We start from the raw sequence: 23265 nt of genomic DNA, 5'->3' as shown, positions 1-23265 counted from the left end.
CACTAAAACGCTTTCCTAGGCAACATCCAGGGGGGCTGCTTTCTGGGGGGGCTGTTCTGCCCCCCCACCCCCGTCAGGGGACCCGGTCAGGTTTCCGTTTTCACGTGCTCTGGCTCCTCCGTTGCCTCGGACGGCGAGAACCTCTCTGTGCTGGAGCCCTTCCCTGCGACGGGGAAGCCAGGCCCGTGTTCCGCTTTGGGGACGGGTGCTGGTGTCCTGGCTGGTTCTCCTTGCCTGTGGGGCCAAGTCCTGTCTCGGGCCCGGTTCTGGCTCTTCTTTAAGGCTGGTTCTGGCTCCCGGGCCCTCCTTCCTTGGCTCTTCGAGGGGAAATAGTATTGTAGTCGAAGCGACACCCACATCGGGTCTGCAGGTCTCCCCTCGCTGCCCTTTCTTTAACTGTCTTGCCCAGTTTCCGCCTCTCACCAGGCCCCTTGCCCCCAGCAGTGTGGCCGAAGCTCCGCACCAGGGTCCAGGACATCGACTCTGTTGCTTTGTTTAAACGCAAGTTGTCTCGCCCTTCGTTCCACGCGGAGACCGGCCCCTCCCTGGCCCACGGCGGCCCTGCCTTTTCCACCTGACCCCACAGCTGCCTATCTGCAGTCACCCCAACTCCTGACTTCAGACACAGCTGAGAGGAGGGGCCATCTCAGCCCACAGGTGCAGAGGAGACCGACGGCTTCCAGCCGCTCCCAGATGGGGTTCCGGACCCCGAAGGCTGCGGGGTTTCCATCACTGCCCCCTAGAACAGGAAGCCGGGGCTCCCCAGAGATGGCAGTGCCGGTGCCTGGTGGGCCTGCTCCTGTGAAGGGGGCTGGGCCCCACCGGGGCTTGTCCGCAGCAGGTGCGCCAGGAGGGAAAAGGTCGTGTTGGCGTGTGTCCTTGTCCCCGGCGTCTGACGGTTGGGCTTTGGGGCCGGAGTGGATGAACCGGTTTCTGCCGGCCACGTGCCTGGAGCTCAGTGGAGCCATCTGGCAGGGACAAGGCCGGGGTCACCACCTGCAGATTGTGTCCCGTGACAGGTCCGGTTCCGTGCGTGTCCGATGCCCCACCCGCTGCCTCCCTGCCTCTGCGGGGACACGTGATGCGTGCGGGCTGTGTCCCCTCGGTGCGTGGTGACTGCTGGCCCCGTGACATGCCAGGGCCACGTCTGTACCGCTGGCCACTGCGTCACAGCACCTGAGCCCCAGGTGGCCCGAGGCAGGGGCAGCACAGGGCAGCGAATGGAGAAGTTGGGGCTCCAGGCGAGTCCAGGGGGCACGTCTGTGGCCTTTACAGGCTCCGGTCTCCCCCGCACCCCAGCCCCCAGCACTGGGGCAGCCCCCAGCAGTTGCGCAGGGGCTCCGATGGCCAATTGGGGGGGTGAGAGAAGGGCAAACCTTGCTGCGGCTCTTGACAGTGACCTCGGTGTGGTGTGGAAACATCGCCCCCAGAGTTGTCTGCGTCCTTACCCTGGGAGCCTGGGGCTGCGTTGGGGCACATGGCGAAGGGCTGAGGTTGCCAGTCAGCTGGCCTGGGGCTGGGGGGCGCATCCCGGAGTCCCCAGGGCCTGTGTCACCACCACACGGTGTCCTGGAGGGAACCAGGGGGCCGCAAGTTGGTGTCACAGTGACGTGGTATGAGCAAGGCTGGGCCGTCATCGATGGCACTGAGGGGGGAGGCATGTGGGTGATTCTGGAAGCCGGAAAGGACAGGGACGCAGATTCTCCCTCAGAGCCTCCGGGAGGAACCGCTCCAGTGACAACCCCGCCCTGGTTTCGGCACAGCGGGACCCCGTCGCCCTGAGGCCCCCAGAACAGCGACATAGTAACTTCTGTGTTGAGTTCATGGTGACTGGTTATGGCAGCTGCTGGAGGCCTCTCCGCGTGGACGGGACTTGTGTCTTTTCTGAAGGGCGTCATTTCGTAATCTGGGCTTCGTTTGTCTCTGGCTTTTCAGGGGCTTTGTCTTCCCAGCCAGCGGGGCTCTCTTTCCTCAGGTGTAAATCAGCAAATCCTGGGGAGCGGACTTTGGGCAACAAGGCGTCTGAGCCTCGCGGCCGAGTCACAAAGCCCTCAGCTGCCTCTGGCCCATGTGGCAGAGGCCGAAGGGCCCGAGACCTGGCAGGTCACGTGGCTCACAGCAGGCCCGGAGCTCTGCCCGTTCTGAATGGAGCTGAACAGGGCTGCGAAGGAAGCGCCCTTCTCCCCTCCCCGGCGCCTCCCTTCCCCTCTCTCCCTGCCCCCTGGGGCTTCTGCGGCTCCTGCCCTCTTCCCTCCCCAGGCAGCTGCCCACCTCCAGGCCTCTCTCTCCCTGGAATGAGACCAGCGCCCTCCGCCGTCTGACCGACTTACCTGCACATGGCCCCAAATCCGTGCTTCCGAAAGTTGCTCTGGTCCCTAAGGAGGAGCCAGAGCGGGAAAGAGTGTGTCTGTCGCGGGGGAGTTTCTGCAGAGAGCCTTTGTTCTACCGCGAGAGGAAGCCAAGGCGCTCCTTCCTTCCTGACTGCGCAACAGCTCATTTTGCAAAAATTTCCGGTCGCTTGCGGCAGCGCAAAGTTGAACTTGTAACCCCCCTGCCAGCAGAGGGTTCAAAACCAGCACCGGCATTTCTACTGTATAGCTTTTAAGTTGTCACCTGTCTGTCTTCCTGCACCCACACTGGTGCCCAGTCTCTGTGCCGGCTGCCCGGTTGGCAGCGGCGGCCTTTCCACCGACAAAAACGGCACTGGGACTTGATCGGGGTCGGCCTGCTGGCCGACGCCTCATCAAAGGGACTCTCAGGGTCAGCTGGGACTCAGGAGCTTATCGCCTCAAATCAGCACCGCTGCCCGGTGTGACCCCGTTAAAATAAAAATGCTAAGAAAGCATTTGGGGGGTGGTTTCTGTGCTGGTGGGAGATGGACAGGGAGAGCCCTGTGTCCGCCTTCAGGCTGGTGGAGCAGGTCTGTTTCACTGGCACCAAAGGCCCGGAGGGACTCTCTACTGTTTTCGATTTCAGCGGAGTCTGCGTGCTCACGGGAGGGGGCGGAGCCTCTGTCCGCTCCCTCTCGGCCATTGGCCGCTTCTGTGTCAGGGTCTCAGCTGATGGCATTTGGAGGTTGTGCAGATGGGCCCTGACCGAAACTCTGTTCTTGTGACCGGAGGATAGGCCTCTTGGTTCACGGGGACCCCGCCGCTGCCCAGAAACAGGGGGGCCAGCCCCTGACTAGACAAGCCCACGGCAGACCGGCGGAGCCGGGCGCAGGACCGGGAGGCCAAGGGGTCCTCCTGCGGCCTCTCTGCGGGCAGTTCCCGACCTCGCCTGCAACTCCTCGTCCTGGGTCTCACTGGGACGCACACTTCCTGCTGCTCCCAGTGACGGGCCGCTGGGCAGGGACAGATTCTGCAGGCAGGATCCACCCAGCAGCTGTCGCCAATCCTGTTTAACATCCGGCTGGTGACAAACGGAGGGGGGGGGCGGGGAGTGTCCCCTGAGCAGCTTGATGATAGCAGCCTGGCCCCAGGCGGGGGGTGGGGGGTGGGGAGGGGGGGGACTGCCTCCCGCCCCAGCCCCGCCCCCACCTGCCCTCCTCTGAGGGGGGTGGATGGGGTCCCAGCCTCAGCCGGTGATGGAGTCTCGACTTTCAGCCGACAGCTGCCCCAGGCCTGGGCCCTGCCAGGCCTCTCAGGGACCTCGGGCTCTCCCAGGAGGGGCGCTCTGGGACCGTGTTCTGCATCTCTCCTCTGACAGTGTGTGTGTGGGGGGCTCAGATTTAGCCTCAGCAGCCGGAGGGTCGAGCTGCCAAGTTAGGACGCTGGCAACTTGCACTGTGGGAGCCCAGTGGAACTCCACACCGAGCGCAGAGCCCGCGGCCACCCCACCTCTCGAGTGCCCCCCGCGCCCCCACCGTGGCCTCGACAATCCGGGGACGCGAAGCTGTGGTTTTGGGCCGGGGGCAGCGGGAGGGGAGCTCACTGTGCGGGTGGGTCGCTGCCGCCCCACGAGGTCACGTGGACGAGAGGTCGTTGTCCCTTCTGTCCGGGGCGGCTGTGAGGAAGCCTGGCGGGACGGCCGAGCGTGAGCGCCCTGGACCGTGGGCCTGGCTTCTGCATCACCTGAGGCCAGCTCTTTACATTAAAAAAACTTTAATCTTCACTAGACGACCTGTTTGTTGATTTGAGAGAGGAAGGGAGAGAGAGAGAGAAAAACATCGATCGGTTGCCTCCTGTATGTGGGGTTGAAACCCAGAACCAAGGCAGGTGCCCAGACCAGGAATCGAACCCGCCACCTTTTGGTGTGGGGACGACATTCCAACCAACTGAGCCACCGGCCAGGGCAGGAAGCCATCTCCTTGAACAGCGTGGAAATAAGGTGGGAAGGGGATTCCAGAGGAAATGGCTTCAGGGGGGTCTGGGTTCAGGGAGGTGCGTCTGCAGAGCTCCGTTGGGGTGCATCCCGGTGGTCTTAATGAGGAGCCCGGGGCTGGTGGGCACCCCCCGAAACGGCCACTGGGCTCCTGCTCCCCATCTCCACGCGATCAGAGGCCCCTGTGAGTGTCCCAGGCCAGGCGGTTGCCTGGGCAGGAGGGTCGGACAACCTCACTTCTCACCGAAACACGCCTGTGACAAGCTGTTCTCACTGGAGCGTGTCGGCAGTGTGAACCCACGTGGTGGCATGTGTGTCTGTCCCGTGTGCAGTGTGGGAGAAGCAGAGAGGGTGTGCCCAGAGCTCGGGCCAGCCCACGCCGGTCTCTGGGTCACCGGCGAGGGCCCCCTTCTTTCAAAATTTCCAGGAAGTATTCTGTAACAAGCCTCCAGTGTTACCGGCCTGTGACAGTTGTCCCCGTGTCTGTCCCCCAGACAGGGGGGCACAGGTACAGCCCCCTGAGACCTGCGGGGGGCGGGTCGGCACTGCCCTCAGCAGGGGTCACCTTCTCCGGAAAACACGCCTTTTGCATCAGGGTTTTGGAAATATCGGAAGTACTTCATCGCCGATTGAAATGATAAGAAATTTTCATTCTCTTGGCTTGGGAAGGATGATATAAAATATAAAAGCAATAAAAAAAAAACAAATTGTCAGGGAAGCGTTATCATCACTCGTACTCCACAGAAGTTTAAGATGTGTCTGAAGACGACAGGGTGAGCGGGCCACCAGGGAGCCAGGAAAACGCCCGCAGGGCCACCCTGGGGAGCAGAGGGGCCAGGTTCATGCTTGCGGTGTGTCCGCCGCAGACCAGCACCCCGGCGGCGGGGGGGGGGGGGGACGCCGGCATGCGGGCCCCGGGGGAATCCGAGCGTCCGATTCACACGGGGCTCTGTGCTCCTGTGAGTCCATCGTCAGAAACCCATTTCAGTGCCCGGACTGGCAAAGATTCAAGCCTCTGGTGGCGCCTTGTGGAAACCCTGTGGGTGCTGCGTCCGGGGCCTGGGGCCAAGCCAGGGCAACGGCTCGGGATTCCGGACGCGGCCCCGAGGGAAGGGGAAGGTGCAGGACGAGGTTTGCCTGTTAACCTGTGGGGACTGCTCCGTGAACAGCCACTGTCCGGGGACCGAATGGCGGCGGGCTGGTTGAAGGATGGTGCGTCTCCATCTCCCGCATCTGCTGTGAGGACGGAGGGTCGGCATTTTGAATTTTTACCTTGCTGCTAACACGGAGTGTTTGTTTTCTGTGGCTCTGAGCCCCATGCTACAGATGGGCAGCTGAGAGAACAGATGTATTGTCCGGAAGTCCCGGGGCCGGAAGTCCAAGGTCGAGGTGCGGGCAGGGCCAGGTCCCTCTGAGGCTTCGCGGGATCTGCTGCGGGCCCCGCTGCCCGGCTTGCAGGCAGCCGACTCTTTTTTTTTTTTTTTTAAGATTTTATTTATTTATCTTTAGAGGGGAAAGGAAGGAGAGAAGGAGAGAAACATCAATGTATGGTTGCCTCCCATGCGTCCCCTACTGGGAACTGGCCTGCAACCCAGGCATGTGCCCTGACTGGGAATCGAACTGTGATCCTGTGGTTCGCAGGCCTGCGCTCAATCCACTGAGCTACACCAACCAGGCGACTCTGTATCTTGTGTGCGGATGTCTGTCTCCGAATTTCCTCTTTTGAAAAGAGGCCAGTCTCATGGGGGGAGGACCCACGTCAGAATCTAATTCTAACTTGATCCCCTCCAGGGAGACTGGTCCCCAATAAGGTCACACTCAGGTCCTGGGGGTTAGGACTTCCACATAGGAATTTGGGGGGCAGGACACACTTCCACCTCTAACACCTGGGTAAGATCTCCTCCCCTGAGGGTACAGTTATTGATTTGAGAGAGAAACATTGATCAGCTGCCTCCTGCATGCACCCCGACAGGTGATCGAACCCACAGCCTAGGTATGTGCCCTGCCCAGGAATTGAACCTGCAGCCGTGTGTTGCACAGGAAGGTGCTCCAAACGCCGGAGCCACCGGCCGGGGCCGGGCGGCACGTTCCTGAGACGAGGGAAACCAGGGCCAACACAATCCCCGTGAGCGGGGTTTTCTGTAGTTTGTTTTTTAAGAAAGGCACAGACTGTGCAATTGCAGGGATATGTGGTCTTTTTTATACTTCTGAGCACATTTCATAATTTGGGGGAAAAGCTTTTAAAAAGGTCAAAGAACCTCCACTTCTAAAGAGACCAGAGTCTGGGGCCCAGCCGCAGCTGGGACGGCAGAGACTCCCAAACCGACAAGCACATTGAAAAAATAGACGCCAACTGTCTGAAGAGCGGTATCTGTGGCCAGCGTTTCGCAGACGTGCCTCGACCCCCACCAAAGGCCCACCGTCACCCAGAACCCACCCTGCCAGGGGCCACGGGGGCCGGGGTGGGGTGCGGCTGGACTGCCTGCACCGGAGGCTCCGGCGACGGACGTCTCGCTCCCAGGTTTTCTATCACCGGGCGACCTCGGCTGCCCCAAGCCCTTCGCCTGACTTGCCAGACTGCACGTCAGGGGGGTGATTCCCAGCGCTGCAGTGAGGGCCGCCTCGGACACTGTACGGGAACCGCCCTGTAGCGACAGCTGTGTTCGGGAACCGCCTTCGCAGCTTCCGGCACATTCCTCTGATTATCCTCGGTCGTGGCAAAGCATCTTCGCCAAAGGACGCTGCAGTTGGGGGAACCAGCAGAGACGTGTTTGCAGCCCACGGAGATTAAACTTGCGGTGCCGTGGGAGGCTGCCAGGAGGCGGGCCCCACCACCCCGGCCTCGCCCACCTGAGGCTGCAGCAGGTAGAGCGTGGCTGCTCCGAACTGAGGTGTCTCACGTGTAAAATACACCCCAGACTTCAAAGACTTAAAGAAGGTGAAATAGCTCATCAGACATTTTTAAAAATAATTTATTTATTTCTAGAGAAGGGACTTGAAGGAGATAGAGGGGGAGAGAAACATGGGTCTGTTGCCTCTCGCATGCGCCCAGTTGGGAGCCTGGCTCGCAACCCGGGCACGAGCCCCTGACCAGGAATCAAACCGGCAACATGTCTTTGGTTGGCAGACAGGCGCTCAACCCACTGAGCCGCACCAGCAGGGGCCGGAGCCGTTTAGGAACCGCTGACATGACCCTCTGGGATACGGGGGTTAAGCACAAACAGTATCTGTTTGCTTGGACTTTAAAAATCTGCCTGACAATGGGATCGTCACCAGCACGAGGACATAGCTGTTCTGGACAATTCATTAGAAAGATGACACGTGTTTCGAGGGGCAATTTTTAAAAAGTTTCAGCAGGTGGCCACCCTCTGTGCTGGCGAGGCTGGAGGTGGCCAGGGCATGAGACCGTGCAGGCTCACGTGGTGCCGGGCAGGCCGGGGCCGCAGCAGGGCGGCGACTGCAGGGTGGCGGACGGCCACCGGGCTGTGTGGCCACCTCATTGCTTGCAAGGTGGGTGGGTGTCGAATCCCTGCGCCATTGGCCTGAAACCCACAGACCAGCGGGGGCCAAGTCTACTGGAATGAAGTAGAAAAGGAGACCAGAAAAGGGAGGGACAGCCTCGGCCTGGCAAGATGATTGGGGTCGCAGCAGGGGCCAACCCAAGCGCCCAGAAAGTGGTTAAGCCAGGGGCCAGCTGGTTTGTCCCCGGGGGACATGTTTGGCTGTCCTGCTGGTGTTAGTTGGTGGCATCTGGTGGGTGGAGGCCAGGGAGGCTGCTCGCCACCTACCAGGCCCAGGATGCCCCGTCACTGAGGGGGACCTGGTCTGCAGCGTGCACAGGGCTGAGACCCTGCTCTGTGGCCTGTGCTGGCGGGACCCGCTCACAGCTGACCAGAACCCATTTGGGGCTGACGGGTGTGAGGCCAGACACAGCCCCAGGGACACCAGCCAAGTCCCTGACCTTGGGCCCGACGCATCTCCCCTGTCCCCCTTCCCAGGCAGGTGAGGACCAGCCCCACCTGGGCCCCCGCGTGCGGAGGATGGGAACACCGCCCCTGCAATGTCCCTGGGCCGCCTCCTCCGCCGGGCCTCCTCCAAAGCCTCGGACCTCCTGACCCTCACCCCGGGTGGTGGCGGCGGTGGGCCCCCCTCCGTCCTAGATGGCGAGATCATCTACTCCAAGAACAATGTCTGCGTGCACCCACCGGAGGGGCTGCAGGGGCTGGGGGAGCACCACCCAGGTGAGCCCGGGGGGTCGGGGAGGGCAGGGCCTGGGGGTGCAGGCCTGGATAAGGAAGGGACTGGGGTCGCAGGCAGGAGGGGGAGGGACGGAGGACACAGGCCTGAGGTGAGCTCTCTAACCACCGAGCCCCAGCTTCAGAGGCCCTGGCCTCACATCCCTGTCTGCCCTCACCTTGACCCTGAGGCCCCCTGACCAGTGAGCAGCCAACTCTCTGGGTGCTTCTGAAGGTGCTACATGTTCTGGGTATAAAACAGGAGGAAGAACGTGGCCCTTAGAGAGTTTGGGGTTTAGCCCTGCTGTGATGGAAGGTGGGGGACACAGGGCACCGAGGTCTGGGGCCGTATTCCCTGTCCCAAAGCCACGTGGTCCACACGTGGCAACCCTTGGCCTCCCAGCTGCACCCCTCGTGCCCGGCTGGGGGACAGCCCCAAGCTCTTCTGGAATGGGAGCCACAGGGAGCCAGAGCCCTGAGCGATGTGGGGGCCCCACTCCTGCCCCAGACAACGGTTCAGAACAAAGACCAGGAGGCCAGGGGGCCCATGCCATGGGCCCAGGGATCAGGACATCCCTGAATGGCAGGCACAGGCACTGCCACCGGATGCCACCGTCCCCCCAGACTGGGCGGTCAGGAGCCCAGGATGCCCACCCGCTTGCTGCCGGCCTCAGAAACCGCCCAGGGCGCAGCACGGGAGGATGAGCACTTCTTCAGAAAGGCTGCTTTACAGAGAAAAAAACGCCGAGGGGGCCGGGAAAGGACCCGCACACCGGCCGCCCGTCCACGCTGATTCTTGGGGAAGGGAGCCTGCAGCCTGTGTCCCCCCTGACGGTGCTGTGACACTGAGCCTGTTCCCTGGTGCCGACTGACCTCAGGCAGTAGACAGGGCAGGGCTGCCACACTCGGAAAAGCCCTGGACAGGCCGAGGCTCCGGCCAGTGCTCACTGGCCCCACCGCTCCTGTGCTCCCCCAGCCCAGCCGTCCCGATGGGCATCACTGGGGGCCGGGCAGTGTCTGAAGCCCCCCATGTGCGTGGTCCTCCCTGACCCCTGCCCTCGCCCCCACAGGCTACCTCTGCTTGTACATGGAGAAGGATGAGCTGCTGGGGGCCACCCTCATCCTTGCGTGGGTCCCCAACTCTCGGATCCAGAGGCAGGATGAGGAGGCGCTGCGCTACATCACCCCCGAGAGCTCCCCTGTGCGCAAGGCACCCCGTTCGCGGGGCCGGCGCACCCACAGCTCGGGCGCCCCCCAGCAGGCCTCCCCCACGGAGCCAAGCCCCACCCTGATCCCCAGAGACGAGGACATCCTGGGGGTGGCCCAGAGCCTCCGGGACGCTGTGCACGTCAGCCCTTCGCCCGAGGATGGGGAGAAGCTGACCCGGGGCCTGGGGATGGACGCCCCGCGGCCGGCCCCTGGCGACCCCGGGACCTTGTCCAGGGCCAGTTCCCAGGACGGCGCAGAGGAGGGGCGGGAGCCGCGGCCCGAGGCGGGCGAGGAGGAGGGCTCCCTGGAGCTGTCAGCCGAGGGCGTGAGCAGGGACAGCTCCTTCGACTCGGACTCGGATGCCTTCTCCTCCCCCTTCTGCCTGTCGCCCGTCAGCGCCGCCCTGGCCGAGAGCAGCAGCTCCGTGTTCCTGGAGAGCGAGAGCAGGTGAGTTCCTGCCTCGGGTCCTGGGCTCGCTGACTGGGCACGATGGGGACCGCCATGGGTATCACCGGCTCTGCTCGCTGAGTACTGGGGACAGCCTGTGTCCCTCCTGCCTCTGCTCCAGGTGCCAGCTGTCCCCACGGCAGGGCCGTGGCAGCGGGGTCCTGTCACTCCGTGCCACCTGAGGGTACTGTGTCTGCTGTGGGCCTGATGGGAAGGTGGCTGTCCCAGGGTCCTCAGCGCCTCCCAGAGCTGATTGCGCTTGGCAGGTGAACAGCAGGCTGGGGCTGCCCCAGCTTGGCCAGGGCTACCTCCGGCCTCTGCAGCCTTTCCCGTGGCCTGGCTGTGGTCCTCACTGTCCTCAGATTCTGAGGCAAACAAACAGTGGTGACAGTGACGCTAAGCACTGGCGTAGAGCCATCGGGAGGGTAGGGATGGTCCGAGTGTGGTGTGGGCCCCGGGTGTGTGCTCACGGCCACCCCAAACCTGTGAGGCCGGCCCGACATCGCCCTCTGTGGGCAGCAGACGGAAGTAAGGCCCGGGGAGGCCACCCGGCCAGAACACTGGCCAGGCGGGAATCACGCCCCCCTGGGTGCGTGCCAGCCGAGGTGCCCTTGAGGTCCCTGGGGACCCCTGTGAGCCCAGCAGCCAAGGGGCAAGGAGTAGGAGTGTGGGACGCTTTGCCGGCTTCCGCGGGAAGGAATTCGAGATGGATTCTTTCTGATGTCAAACCCTCAATAAATGGCGGCCCGACAAAGCCTGAGGGTGAACTGATAGCATTTGTTCCCGTACTGGAGTGTCCACATAAAAGAGGGGGTCGGCAGTCGGGACTCCAGGCACCCGACACGGTCCTCGGAGCTGCCTGGCGCTCCCACCCGAGAACCAGGCTGCAAATCACAAGCCAGCCCCGCGGGCCCCAGGGCGCCCCCTGGTGGCACCACATTGCCAGCACAGCGATACCGGTGGGTGTCCAGCCCTCCCAGGGCCCAGCCTGGGGCACAGGTGCCCACCCTCCTGTCTTCACCAAACCCCACAGAGGTGGCGGGCCTGGCTGCGGGCCTGTGGCCGAGGACTTAGTGGCAGAACCAGAACCAGCGCCTGGCCTGCTCGGCTCCCTTCAGCAGCCTGAGCGCCTGAGGGGCTTGAATTGGGGGAACTGAGGGACCTGGTGGGCCTGAGGCTGGGCAAGCTCCTTACCTTCTCGGAGCCTGTTTCCTCATTCGTAAGATGGACTGGCCACCTCCGTGTTGTGGGTGCACCCGGAGAATCCACCCCCGGGCCCCGCTTCCTCCCGTCCCCGGTGGTTCTCCGCCTCAGCCGCACCGGGAGCCCCCGGGGACCCTCTGTGCAGTCTGGGGCCTGGGCAATTCCGTCAACAGTGGTTCTCACGGGGGCTGCTCTGCCCCCAGGGGACATGTGGCAGGGTCAGCGGACATTCTGGTCACCCCCGAGGGTGGCTTCTTACCAGAGGGTAGAGCTGTGCTCACCCCCCGGCCCCGCGCTGAGGACAGTCCCGGGGCAGAGTGGTCTGGCCCAGGCGCAGAACCTTCCTGGATGGACGCAGAAAATGCACGCAACACAGACTGGCTGACTGACGGCTTCACACTGCAGTTCGGTGGCAGTTAGTGCAGTTAGTGCGTTCGCAGCGCTACATACCACCCCCTCTAGCCAGTTCCAGAACTTTCTCATCGCCCCAGAAGGGCCCCTCCCTGCCTCCCTCCGCCGGCCCCTGGACACGGTCCGTGCGTTTCTGACCCCCGGCCGCCTCCTCTGGACGCTACATTACCCATGGGGTCACACAGTATGTGGCCTTTGCGTCTGATTCCTTCTACTCCGCGCCGAGTCCTCAAGGGCCGGCCACGACGCAGCGGGGCCAGGCCTCCATTTTCCCGTCTGCCCAGTGTTCCAGGTGGTTCTGGCCGGCAGCTGGGTTCAAGAGCCCAGCTCCTGAGCTGCCGCTGGGCAGGCCCCTCCGCCCTGCTCCCGGCCCTCCTGCCCCACGCAGTCTTGTTCAGGGGTCGCCTGTCCCTGCCGAGCTGGACATCAGCCGGTGCTCTGGTCCTGGGCGTGCTCACGCTCCGTGGCTCCCAGGGACACGCCCCCTCCCGTGCGGCCCCTGGAGCCTTCCCGCCAGGTCCGCACACGGCGTCCCGACCCCGCCCTGGCACGTGGCTAGAGCAAACCGAACGCGCAGATGCGGGCTCCACAAGGGGCGGGGGCGGGGCCTGGAACCTGCATTTTCCCGCTGGAGATTTCAGCGTGAGCTAGATCTGGGCACTGGGCGGTGCCCATGGCCCACGGTGGCCCCATCTCCTTCTCTGCTGCCTCTCACCGGCTGCAGCGCCCACGGGGTGATGGGACTGGGGATCCCGGACTCAGGGGCCGGTGATGCCGGGCACGGCCGGGCAGACATTCCCAGTCCCCGCTGTTCACGGGGCCACCCTGGGCAGCTTCAAACACTGATGCCCAGGCTGAACCCAGACCAGTGGAACCAGAACCGCGGCAGTGGGGCCCAGGAAAGGGCAGTGACTGAGCTCCCCAGGGGGCCCGCCGTGCGCAGGTGGGGTGGAGAACCCGCCAGGAGGGGCGCCAGCTCGAGGAAGGCACGCCCTCTCCTCTGGCAGAGAAGGCGTCCCCGCTGAGGTCCCGGAGTGCAGGCCTCTGGCTGGGCCGGACCCCCTCCGGGGCATTGGCCTTGAGGATGTGGGTGCGCCCAAAACTGCTCCAAGGAACCACGTCTCCTGGTTGAACTGGGAATTGGGTCCCCGGGAGGGGACGAAGTCAGGCTAGCTCGTGGGACCCCTCTAGTGGCGGCGCCGGAGAACTACACGTGGAGGCTGGGCATGAGGCTAGGAGTGGGTGGGGAGGGAGTCCCCCAACACTTCGTTGTTGCGGGGCAGGCAGGCCGAGTGTTCAAAGAGGACACGGTCTGTCCCTGTGCCACGTGTAGGGTGTAGCCCGCAGGGCCTGGTCTCCAGGTGGTGAGCTACTGCGATGGCCAGACATCTCCGCCCAATGTGGGCTCAGAGCCTCCCGCGGACGCCCCTCCTCCCGCTGGGGTCCGAGTTCTGCCAGCAGGGTTAGCTTCTGTGGGGGCTCCTAACCCCCAGCCTCTGGGGCCAGAGGTCAAGGCTCTGGGTTGGGGTGAGTGTGAGCACCAGGCAAGACCAGTGGCCGGCTGGTCATTCATGTCTGTCCTGAGAGGCACCCGGTCCGGTCTCATGGGCCAGCTGGGTGAGGCAGCGACAGAACAGGACCCCCCGGTTCTCCGTGCCGAGCCCCGGCCGGTACTGCTCTGACCCACTGAGTCCAAGGGCCTCTTTGGCAACGCGTCCTGAGAAGTGACAGAAGGCGCAGGAATTGAACACACTTGAAGGCAGACATTCACTGCGGCGCCCGTTACAACCGAGGAAGGAAGAGGCCTCCGCGTCCACCGCAGAGGAGGAGACGGATGGATGACGGTCGGCCTCTCAGACCAGGGCCTCAGGCGGGCCCTGTGCCCCTGAGCCTCGCACCCCCTTCCTTCTGGGCGGGCACGGAGGCGGGGCCCCCCCCGCCGACTTCCCAAAGAGCCTGTGACCACCACCACCACCCCCTGCTGCCCCGAAGGCTCGGAACCTCGGCGGGGCTGCCGATGAAAGTGTGTGATGTTTCCAGTGTGGCCGCGCAGAAGTTCATCTGTATCAAAACAGAGCAGGTGGTGAATTACACACGGGTTCTGACTGAAACCTGCGGAGGGGCCCCGTGTGTGTGCCGGGCTGTCCCCGCAGCCCCGCCCAGCACAGCTTGGCACCCGGTGGTGACACTCCAGGTCTCGGCCTTCCGGTGTGGCCGCCGGCTTCCTGCCGCCGGGAGCCCTAACCTGCGTGACCCAGACACCAGATTGTACCTTTTACAAAACATTGGTGAAGACCGACGTAATCAGCACAGGGACCACCGTGTGGGACGGCACAGGCTGAGAGAAAGATAGGCCAATAGGTTAGGATTGTGTGATTTTTAAGTAGTTTTTTTCTTTTCTCAGTTTTCAGAAATGTTATGCTGTCATGACACGAATCCACGTTTTTTAACCTGAATAGCCGGTTAGTCCCTGCACAATGCGCTCTGCCCCCCGCCCCCAGCTGGCTTGCATACTCGTTATGCAGTCCCTGGGGCTACCTGAGATCCTCCCAAGGAAACTGATGCTAATGACCTGCCACCCTCGTCCCCAGAGCGTGTCCTCCTTGTCCCCACTCCCAGGGGAAACGTGAGTTTCATTTCCTTTCTCACAGGATCCACTCATCACTCTGGCCTCGCTCTGGCCGTGCTTTCTCTCGGCGGTGAGGGGTGGTGGCGTGCAGGGTACAGAGAGGCCACCTGCCATGCAGGGGCCTCTGTGGCTTCCTTGGGGCAGGGACCCCGCCCGCTCCAGGGCGCGACCACGAGAGCCAGGAGCAGCTGCAGGGAACCACGGCCCACCCTCCTCGGGTCCTGCTCAGATGCCCACCTGCCTGCCCAGTCTCACCTTTCAGCCCTTCCCATGAGCCTGCGCCCCCTTTGCTGGGGAGGCCCCAGCCAGCCTGCGGGGACCCCTCTCGGGACAGCTGCTTGCACCTGAACTTCTCCTCGCTTAGCTCCTGCTGCCACCCACCCACCACCACCCCCCCCAGGCGCCTCCCTCGGGCGACTTTTAAAATCCTGTCCTGTACTGTTGCCCGTCGGTGAGACGAACCACCGCCACCTGCAGGGAGGGACATTGTCCAGGGTGGTGCCCCCGGGCCACAGGTGCCATCGAGCCCTGGGGATGTGGCTGTCACGACCGAGAAACAGGATTTCAAATTTCATTCATCTTCAATGAATTTAAATGTTAATAGCCACACGTAGGAGAGGCCTTCTGTGCGGATGGTGGCCAGTGCAGGCCCCGAGGGACCAGGCCTGGGGGGCAGGGGATGGTGTGGTCTCCCCCGGCACAGAGCAGGCTTCAAAGAGAAGGGAAAAGGCCAGCGAGCAGTTGTCCCCAACCCCGGGTAGCAGGTTTCTAGGGGTGGCGGAGGGCTCAGGTGGCCGCGCAGCCCCAGGCAGGAGCCAGCGCGGAGGGACTGGGACGGTCCAGCCGGCCCACTCCCCACAGGCACGTGGGGCGGAGGTGACGGTGTCCGAGCACTTTCTGCTGGTAGCAGGCGGGTTTCTGTGACCCTGGGTGTCTGCCACCAAGGCTGAGTTATCAGGACATGTCGTCCTCACAGTGTGACAGTCCTGCCCTTCCCACTGGTGGGGACAGAAATGAGATGCCCTGGGAGGGGGGAAACCCTGGTCTCTTAGAAGGATCCAGAACCTGTGAGCTCGGTGCACCAGGTCCGAGCAGCTGTGTCATTGCCGGGCAGTTGCCTCAAGGGACCCCGGAGGGCATCAGCCTGGTCACCCAGAGCCGTGGGGGCGGTGCCGGCAGGACACTGCCAGACGCCCAGTTGCTTCCAGTGGCTGCTCCTTTTCTGTGCAGCCACCTCAGGGTGGCGGGTGGTGCAGGGTGGTGGCTGCCACCCAGGAGAGGGGGGTCATTGCCTGTGTGACCAGTTGTAAGCAGGTCGCTGAGGCCTGAGCAGGTCCCGGAGAGACAGGCGGTGGAGTGGCCAAAAACTGGCGAGGGATCCGAGGGCCTGGAGCAGGGGTGGGGCGCGTCTCTCACCCTCCAGATTTCCGGAAGGTGCCTCAGAGCATCGGAGTCTTCGAGGCCAGCCTCCCCCACCCTCCTGGGCTCCCAGCGGCAGCCGGCCAGCCTGGGAGCTGGCAGCTTCCAAAGGTCTGTTGTTTGGGTTTGTTTGTGTGTCTGCAACCGAGAGCCGAGACTTATTTCTGTGCCGCAGCTCGTCTCCGACGCCCCGCAATCTGCTCCGTGCTGCCTGCAGACGCAGCTCGAGCGCGTCCCTGGAGTTCTCGGCAGGATCCCCACGCAGCATCTCTCCCTCCCTGCCAGGCCCCCCCAACCCTGTCACGGCGGCAGTCACCAGCTGGCCCTCGGAGTGGCGGGAATCAGGGGTCCTAAGGAAAGGCGGCCAGCTGGTCTGAGCCCTGTGGACTGGCCCGCAGCCTCGGACAGGCTGTTCATGACCAGGAGTCTCCCTCCAGGCTAGAAGTCAGGTGGTGCGCAGAGCCAGGCTGGCCCTCCACTGTCCCCTGTCGGCGCTGGGAGCCCGTTAGCAGGCGGCGGTGGCCCCGGGCTCCAGGAGCCCAGAGGGGCTGCCTGAGAATCCAGGCTGGGTCTCGCAGCGCCCGGTCCTTTGGTGTAAGGACTCAGGGCGGCTGCTTGGCTCACCGGCGCTGTCTGGGGCGGGGAAGGGGCTGGGCTGTGAGCCCCATGGGCCCGGGAGCCTGGCTTCGTGGCCAGATGCGCCTGTTCGAACCTGAGCCCCACCCGTGGCCCCAACACCTGACCTTGGCAAGGTGCTCACCCTCCTGAGCCTCTTTCTTCGCCTGTGAAATGGGGTCGTTGTGAGGGTTCCGTGAGGACACGCTGGGAGTACAGGGAGCAGAACCGGCGGCTGCGTGTGGTTCACCCTGTGCAGACCCACAGAGCCCACCCTGGTGCGCGCCGCCGACCCCGGTCACCGACACTGGTGGGTTGACGCCGTTGGCTCATCAGTTTTCACAAACGCACTAGGGGGTGTGGGCGGGGCCTCTCTGTACCTTCCACTCAAGTTTTCTGTGAACCTGAAACTGCTCTAAAAAATACAGTCGTGAGAAACGCAGCCTTAGCCCCTGAGCCCGCGGTGACAGAGGCCGGGACCCTGCCGCCCCGATCCGAACCTGCACCGCCCGCGGGAAGGCCCCCTGGGCCTCCTGGCCACGCCCTTGAAAACTCCGTCTCCAAATGACGGGGGAGCCACAGGAAGTTGCCAGAGATGTGCAGGGAGGTCTTTCACCCTCTGGGCATCCCGGGTGAAAGCCACAGGGCGCGTCCCGGGCGCAGGGCTCGCCGCTTCCACGGGCTCCCACGGGTCCATACGGCCGGCTCTGCGCAGCCGCGGGCTCCACACCTGCCCGGTCAAGCGAGGTGGGTCAGAAGCGTTTGGACACAAAATTGCTTATATTGTTGCTGGGCCTGGGCCCACTCTGCAGGAAGTACATCTTGTTTTTGTTCTCCTTCCCTAAACAACGCGATACAGCACCTACTGACATGGTATTTACACTGTGTCAGGTAGTACAAGTGATCTAGAGCAGATTAGAGAACCCAGGAGGAGCCCTGGCTGGGTAGCTCGGTTGGCTGGAGCATCATCTTGCTATACCAAGGTTGCAGGTTCGATCCCCAGTTAGGGCACATTCAGAAACCAACAAATCAACCAACGAGCACATAAATAAGTGGGGTAACAAATGGATGTTTCTCTCTCTCTCTCAGAACAATGAATAAGACAAAGTTTTGAAAACCAACAGGAGGGTTGGTGTGGGTTGCTGATCCTGTCCATGGCTTTGGTGTCTGGGGCGTCCTGAGACCGACCCCGGCGTGAACCCCGGTGCGGCGGTGCCCACTGCAGCTTTGTGTGACAGCTTTGTGTGACCACCGCCACCGCCGAGCTCTCGCCCGGTCCGTCACCACATGGCTCCCATAGGCTTCTCTGTAGTCACGTCTAAGTCCTCCTCCCGTCCCTCACCCCTGGCAGCCCCTGCTGCATTCCCCGTCAGTGTAGGAATTTTCTAGAAATGGCGCCGGACACTGCGTAACCTCTGAGACTGGCTCTTCCCGGGGCACACATACCAGCGTGCTGGGCCGCCCCTGGGGTGGCAGGTCCCCTCCAGGCGGGGCTTGTGGACGAGGTCGCCAGGGACGCTCCTGCACAGGTTTTTGTGGGAACACGGTTTTCGCTTCTCAGGGGTGACGTGGAGCCGCTGGGCCACGCGGGTGGCGACTGTGTGTTTGGTGAGAAAAGAAGCCGCCAGCCCGTTTTCCGGGGCTGCCTCGCCCTCCTCCTGGCCCCAGCAGCGCAGGGTGGCCCGTCCTCTCCCAGCGGTGCCGGCGGCGGGCGGGTCACTTTCTTTTCTCTTGGCGTGTTCGTCTGTCGCCGCTCACCCTCTCTGGCCAGACCTTTGCGTCTCTCGCCCGTTTGCGGGGGGCTTTCCTCTGGGGCCATTGCATGGTCGGGGGCTCTTCACGTGTCGCTGGCGCCGCCCCAGTGGCTCGGCTGCGGTTTTGCAGGCGTTCCTCCCGGGCTGCAGCGCTCCGTCCTCGCTCCTCACGGGGTCCCCCGGGGTGGGGAGGTCTTGATCTTGCTGGCGTCCGCGTCTCAGTTTTTCCTCCTGTGGATCTTGCTTTTGGTGTCAAGTGTTGGGACCTCCTGGCCCAGCCCTGGACCCCAACGATGGCCCCCCGCGTTGTTCTCCCGAAAGTTCGCCCAGGGACGTCCAGCCGCCCCGCCCGGTGTCGTGTGGGGAGAAGCTGTCCTCCTTTGAAGAGTTCCTGCATCGTTGCCAAAAATCACTCCGCCATATCTGTGTAGGTCTAGTCGCCACACTTTACTTATTTATTTTTGGAGAGAGGGGAAGGGAGGGAGGGAGAGGAGAGACACATGGATCAGTTGCCTCTCGCCCGCCTCCAACAAGAATCTGGGCCCACAACCCAGGCACGTGCTCTGACTGGGAATCGAACTGGTGACCTTTTGCTTTGCAGGACACCGTCCCACCCACTCAGCCATACCGGTCAGGCAGCCACATTTTTAAAAGTTAAAAAAAGGAGACATGCAAAATTAACCCTAATAACCCCATATCCCTGAAACATCACCCTTCCACCCTGTGGTCAACATTTAAAAAGTGGTTGACGAGGAGGCTTCAGTTCTGGTTTGAACTGAGTCTCGGGGAGCTTCCCCCCCGCCTCCGAGGATGCTCCACACGTCCGGTGTCGGCCCGCGGGAGGGGGGGGTCCCCAGCTCGGCCGGCTCAGGCCTACGCAGGTTGACGTCCAGCTGTTTTCTGACGTCCCCTCTCACCCTTTGCTGTCGGTCTCCCCTCTTCTCCATCCTCGCCGGGTGGCTGGTGGCGGGCAGGAGGGGGCCGGGAGAGAGTTCTGTCGCGCTGACCCCTCCCCAGCTCTGAACGTGAACTCCTGAAGTCACCGGCCAAGGGTGACAAAGAAGGGAGGTGCCAAGGAGATGCCTGGCAGCTCTTCCTGAAACCGAGCTGCTGGGGTGGACGGCCTCCAAGGCCCCCGGTGCCCTGCAGCCGGACATGGAGCATCAATCGGCCCTCCGCGACCGCCAGAGGGACATCAGCGCTCCCTGGGGACAGCGCGGGGACTGCAGGGGGCGGGGGCGGGGTGGGGGAGGCGTCAGGACAGGCAGAAGAGGCTGTCGTTGCAGGCAAACCGAGACGGCGCCTCTGGGGACCGTGACGCAACCCTCGCTGACTGTTGCAGGGGCCGAGGGACGTTCTCCGGCTGTGCCGCCCAGTGGCGCTGAGCCCTGGGGAGCAGGCAGCCCCCACCCCGGGGGCCCCCACTCTTGCATCAGCAACCCTGGCAGAGGCCCATGTGGCCTCCCTTCTGAGACCTGGAGCATGAGGTCACAGGCAGTGAGACCGGGCACAAGCCCTGCCTGGGGAGACCCTCACCTGGCTGTTGCAATGTAACCCAAAACCTGATGAAATCGCCCCGGGGGGGGGGGCAGCTGACCTCTGTCTTTGATGCAGCCGCTCCCTTCCCAGCCGGGCAAAGGGCACTTCCGCCTGGGTGTTTCCTTGGGCTCGACCTGCGCTGCCGATGCGCCCACAGTGGGCAGGGGCACAGGGCTCCCTCGGCCCCTCCCCCGACACGAGAGCAGCTTCCTGGCTGCAGGGGGCCTGGTTCCCTGGACGATCCAGGGCGGGTGAAGATCGTCCACACGGGTGGACCACACGGGTCATTCTTGACCTTCGCCCTTTGACAGCCGGGCTGCTGGGAGCAGGCTCGGACTCTGGGGCAGGCAGGTGGCCTGGAGCAAGTCCCTGGCCTTTCTGACAGCAGGTGGTGACACAGAGTGTCTCTGAGTCTGGGACCTTGGGGCGCAGGCCCGGGTCACTTTTCCCAGCTCTGCTTGCTTCTGGTCCCCTCAAGTCGTCCCCCTCCTTTTCTCACTTTCTCCTCTGTAAGGGGGGCTGGGGACCGTCCTGAGGAGTGGCCCTGAGTGAGCCCGGCATCCTAAGACCCATGGCCTGTGACTGGGCACTGTCCTCCACCCAGCTCAGCCTGAGTCCCCAGGAGAGGAGACATCGAGGCTTCAATGGGCGTCCCCCAACCCCGTGACAGTGTGTTTGCTGGCTTCCAAAACGGGGCACAGGCCCTCTCGACAAGGTGGTCCTTTCCTGAGGGGCTTTGGGGGCAGAAAGGGCTACAGGAGGGCGGCACCTGCCAGAGCTGAGGTCACAGAGGGGTAAGCAGTGGGAGTGGACTTGTTCTGAAAAGAGGCAGCATGGCTCTCGTGGGTCCTGGGGAAGGAGACGCAGCCCCGAGGTGGGGGCGGGGCCGGGACCGGGGACCTGGGACCTGGGACCTGGGACCTGGGACCTGGGACCTGGGAGGCTGACGTGTCCTCACGCAGGAGCCAGGGGCTGCTGGTCGGGGCAGCTCCGCACTCAGCGAAGGCATCGGGATCTGTCTGCTTCTGTAAATATTTAAACACGGGGAGGGTTATTTTTGGTGGCTACGGTCTCTCTCCGAGCCTGGCAGGCTGCCGGGCAGGGTGTCGGGTGACAGATGGCTCACTTCACGCCACGGTGCTCTGCGTGGCCACCATGCCAGCAGCCACAGCGAGATGGGGGTCGGCCACGGTCCCCCCTTTCAGGGCAGCACGGTCGGACAGAGGCTTCTGGGCTGTCGCCTTCGGGGTAACACCGAGGTGACGAGCGTGGGCCTCACGTCTCGGCTCCCGTCAGAAGTCTCCTGACAGGAGTTGGGAGGGGCAGCTTCTCGAGCTTCCAAACTGCACACCGTGGAGCGCTGGGCCGGAGCCGGCGGCACCCCGGGGAGGTCTCCGTGCCGCCGCAGCTCCACCTGGCGTGAAAGGACACATTGTGTGTCCCTGGCGCAGGAAGCCGGCGGAGAGGCGTCTCTGTCAGGTCCGCCAGGCCGGGGTGCGAGGCGTGCGCTTCACAGGCGGGCGTGGCGCTGGCCACCGCGGAGGGGCCAGGGCTCGGCGGCCTCCCGGGCCCCGCTGTCTGGGAAGTGACAGCCACTCCCCTTGAGGGCCAGAGTCCTGCGTCTTGGCCTCACGGTGCTGCCGTGCCCCCCCAGGAAGGACTCGGCTGCAGCCCCACCCCCGAGCTCCATTTCCTGGAGGTGGCGCGTGGCGAGGAGGGAGCCCCGCGTGCCGGCAGATGGCAGGCTTCCTCCAGATCAGCCTGGGGGTTCCCTGCCCCGCGCTGGCCACGACACCTCCTGCTGTCTCTCCTCTGGGGGTCCCCCAGTGGCTAAGAGCCGAGGATGACCCAAAGAAGGAAGCCCCCCGGTCCTGGGGGCCCCACCTGCTCTCCCCCCCGCCACTCCCTGCTGCCAAGCGGGGCTTCTCTTCCGAGAAGGATGCGCACTGGCCCGCGCTCAACGTGGGGCCACCTCTCAGGGCCGGCCGGCTGTGCGCTGCGGGTCTGGGGGCGCGCTCAGACCCCGGCCGGGCTCTCCGGGCTGCAGGGCCCCCGGCCACTCCTTCCCTGTGTCCTGTCTCTGTTGTTAGCTGACCACTGTCTCCCCAAAGCCTCCGCCTCCTCTCCGGGGGTCAGGTGGAGAGTGGCCAGCATGCCCACCCCTACGCCCCTCGTCCCAGCCACGGCCTCCCAGCAGAGGGGCCCTGCCGGCGGGAGACCCAGCTGAGTCTCCACCGTGGCTTGTCTAGAATGCACTTTGCTGGGCCCCCTACTTTCATAAAAGGTTGTTATTATTATTACTATATGGCTAATAAGTGGTCAGCGGAGATGTGTTGGAGGTAAGGAGCGGCTACCCAGTAGGACCGAACGTGGGGACTGACGTGACAGGCGCACACTGTGTCCGCAGCAGCCGAGGGCGGGGGCCGCCGCGTGTCGGTGGGTGGGTGACAGACGAATGACGGGCACCCTCGCCCGGTCCTGAGAAGGGAGCATTTGGTGGGGACTGAGTTTCAGGTGGACCATGACAGAGTCCTGCAGAGGCTGTGGTGACAGCTGTCCAGCCGTGTGAATGGGCTCGGTGCCACCGTGCTGTGCTTTTACAAGGGCTGAAGTGGCCACCGTTCCGTGTTTTTGCCACAACACAAAAGAGAGAGAGGAGGAGGAAGCGGAGGTTGAGGCGCCAGGGCCGCCGGGACTGGGGGGAAGCCAGCCGGGGACCAGCTTGTTAGGTCCCGTACGCCTGGGCACACTGTCCCCGCCCAGCCCCTCGCCCCGGGGAAGCTTGTCCATGCGGCCCGGCCGACTCGCTGCGGCAGCCCCCTGCCCGAGCTGCCAGGAAAGGCGCCTGCGGCCGGCTGTGGTGCCCTGGCCGGGGCTGACCGTGTCCTCTCACTGGCTGGGGAACCGGGACTCCCCGTAAGACGGACGGGCCCCTGATCTCCCATCGGAATCGGAGCCAGGCCCCGAAATCCCGTTCTCCCGAGAGACCCTGCTGAGGACGGAGCCCTCAGGGCCTGGTCGAGGTCGGAGCCCAGGCCTCTGCAGAGAAGTAGGCTCGCCGTTGTCTCCCGGGAGTTGGGACGTGCGGGCGCGCCCCTCCGGGTGAGGGTGCTGGTCCTGTCACTGAGGGCAGGGCACCCTCGGGCCTGGGCTCCCCAGGGCTGAGCCCCGGGCCCCCGGCCCGCCCAGGAGGGTGGGCATCGACCAGGGCACCTTGACCCGCCATCTGCCGCCAGCCCTGGGGTCAGGGAGGGGTGTCAGGGAGGGGCTGGCTGGGCGCACCTGCCTTGCCGACACAGAGGGACGCCTCCGCGCCCCCCAGAAATCTTCATCAGTGGCACTGTGTGACGAGATTGGCCAGGGCCAGTGTCTCCTTGTAGCGAGTGTGAGCACTGGCTGTTCTGTGTTAAGGAAGGTTCTAGAGCCTTCCCGGAGTGAGGCTGGGCAAGCAAAGGCGCCTGGCTTGTAAGACCTGGACTAG

At 63.8% G+C, this 23265-nt stretch overlaps 2 protein-coding genes across 8 annotated transcripts in view; one reads left to right on the top strand and one right to left on the bottom strand.

Moving 5' to 3' along the window:
• CCDC40 (coiled-coil domain containing 40) overlaps positions 1-3128 on the bottom strand; it is a 29983-nt gene extending 26855 nt beyond the window's left edge. Inside the window, exon 1 of the mRNA XM_053661307.1 lies at positions 2331-3128. Coding sequence (XP_053517282.1) covers positions 2331-2497 — 167 coding nt within the window. The 5' untranslated portion in view covers positions 2498-3128. The remainder of the gene's footprint in view (positions 1-2330) is intronic.
• Positions 1-23265, top strand: part of TBC1D16 (TBC1 domain family member 16) — a 53699-nt gene that overhangs the window by 3072 nt on the left and 27362 nt on the right. For 5 of the 7 annotated variants that reach the window (XM_037157917.2, XM_037157918.2, XM_037157919.2 and 2 more), the window contains 2 exons: positions 8322-8564; positions 9629-10214. The exons of the other annotated variants lie outside the window; for them this stretch is intronic. In XM_037157917.2, the coding sequence (XP_037013812.2) occupies positions 8384-8564; positions 9629-10214 (767 nt within the window). In that variant the 5' untranslated portion in view covers positions 8322-8383. The remainder of the gene's footprint in view (positions 1-8321; positions 8565-9628; positions 10215-23265) is intronic. 7 annotated transcript variants of the gene reach the window in all.

Source organism: Artibeus jamaicensis, unplaced genomic scaffold (assembly GCF_021234435.1).
Source record: "Artibeus jamaicensis isolate MK-2021 breed Jamaican fruit bat unplaced genomic scaffold, CSHL_Jam_final contig_2259, whole genome shotgun sequence".
Lineage (NCBI taxonomy): Eukaryota > Metazoa > Chordata > Mammalia > Chiroptera > Phyllostomidae > Artibeus > Artibeus jamaicensis.
Note: the sequence above shows the minus strand (reverse complement) of the source record. Positions and strands in the feature narration are given on the sequence as shown.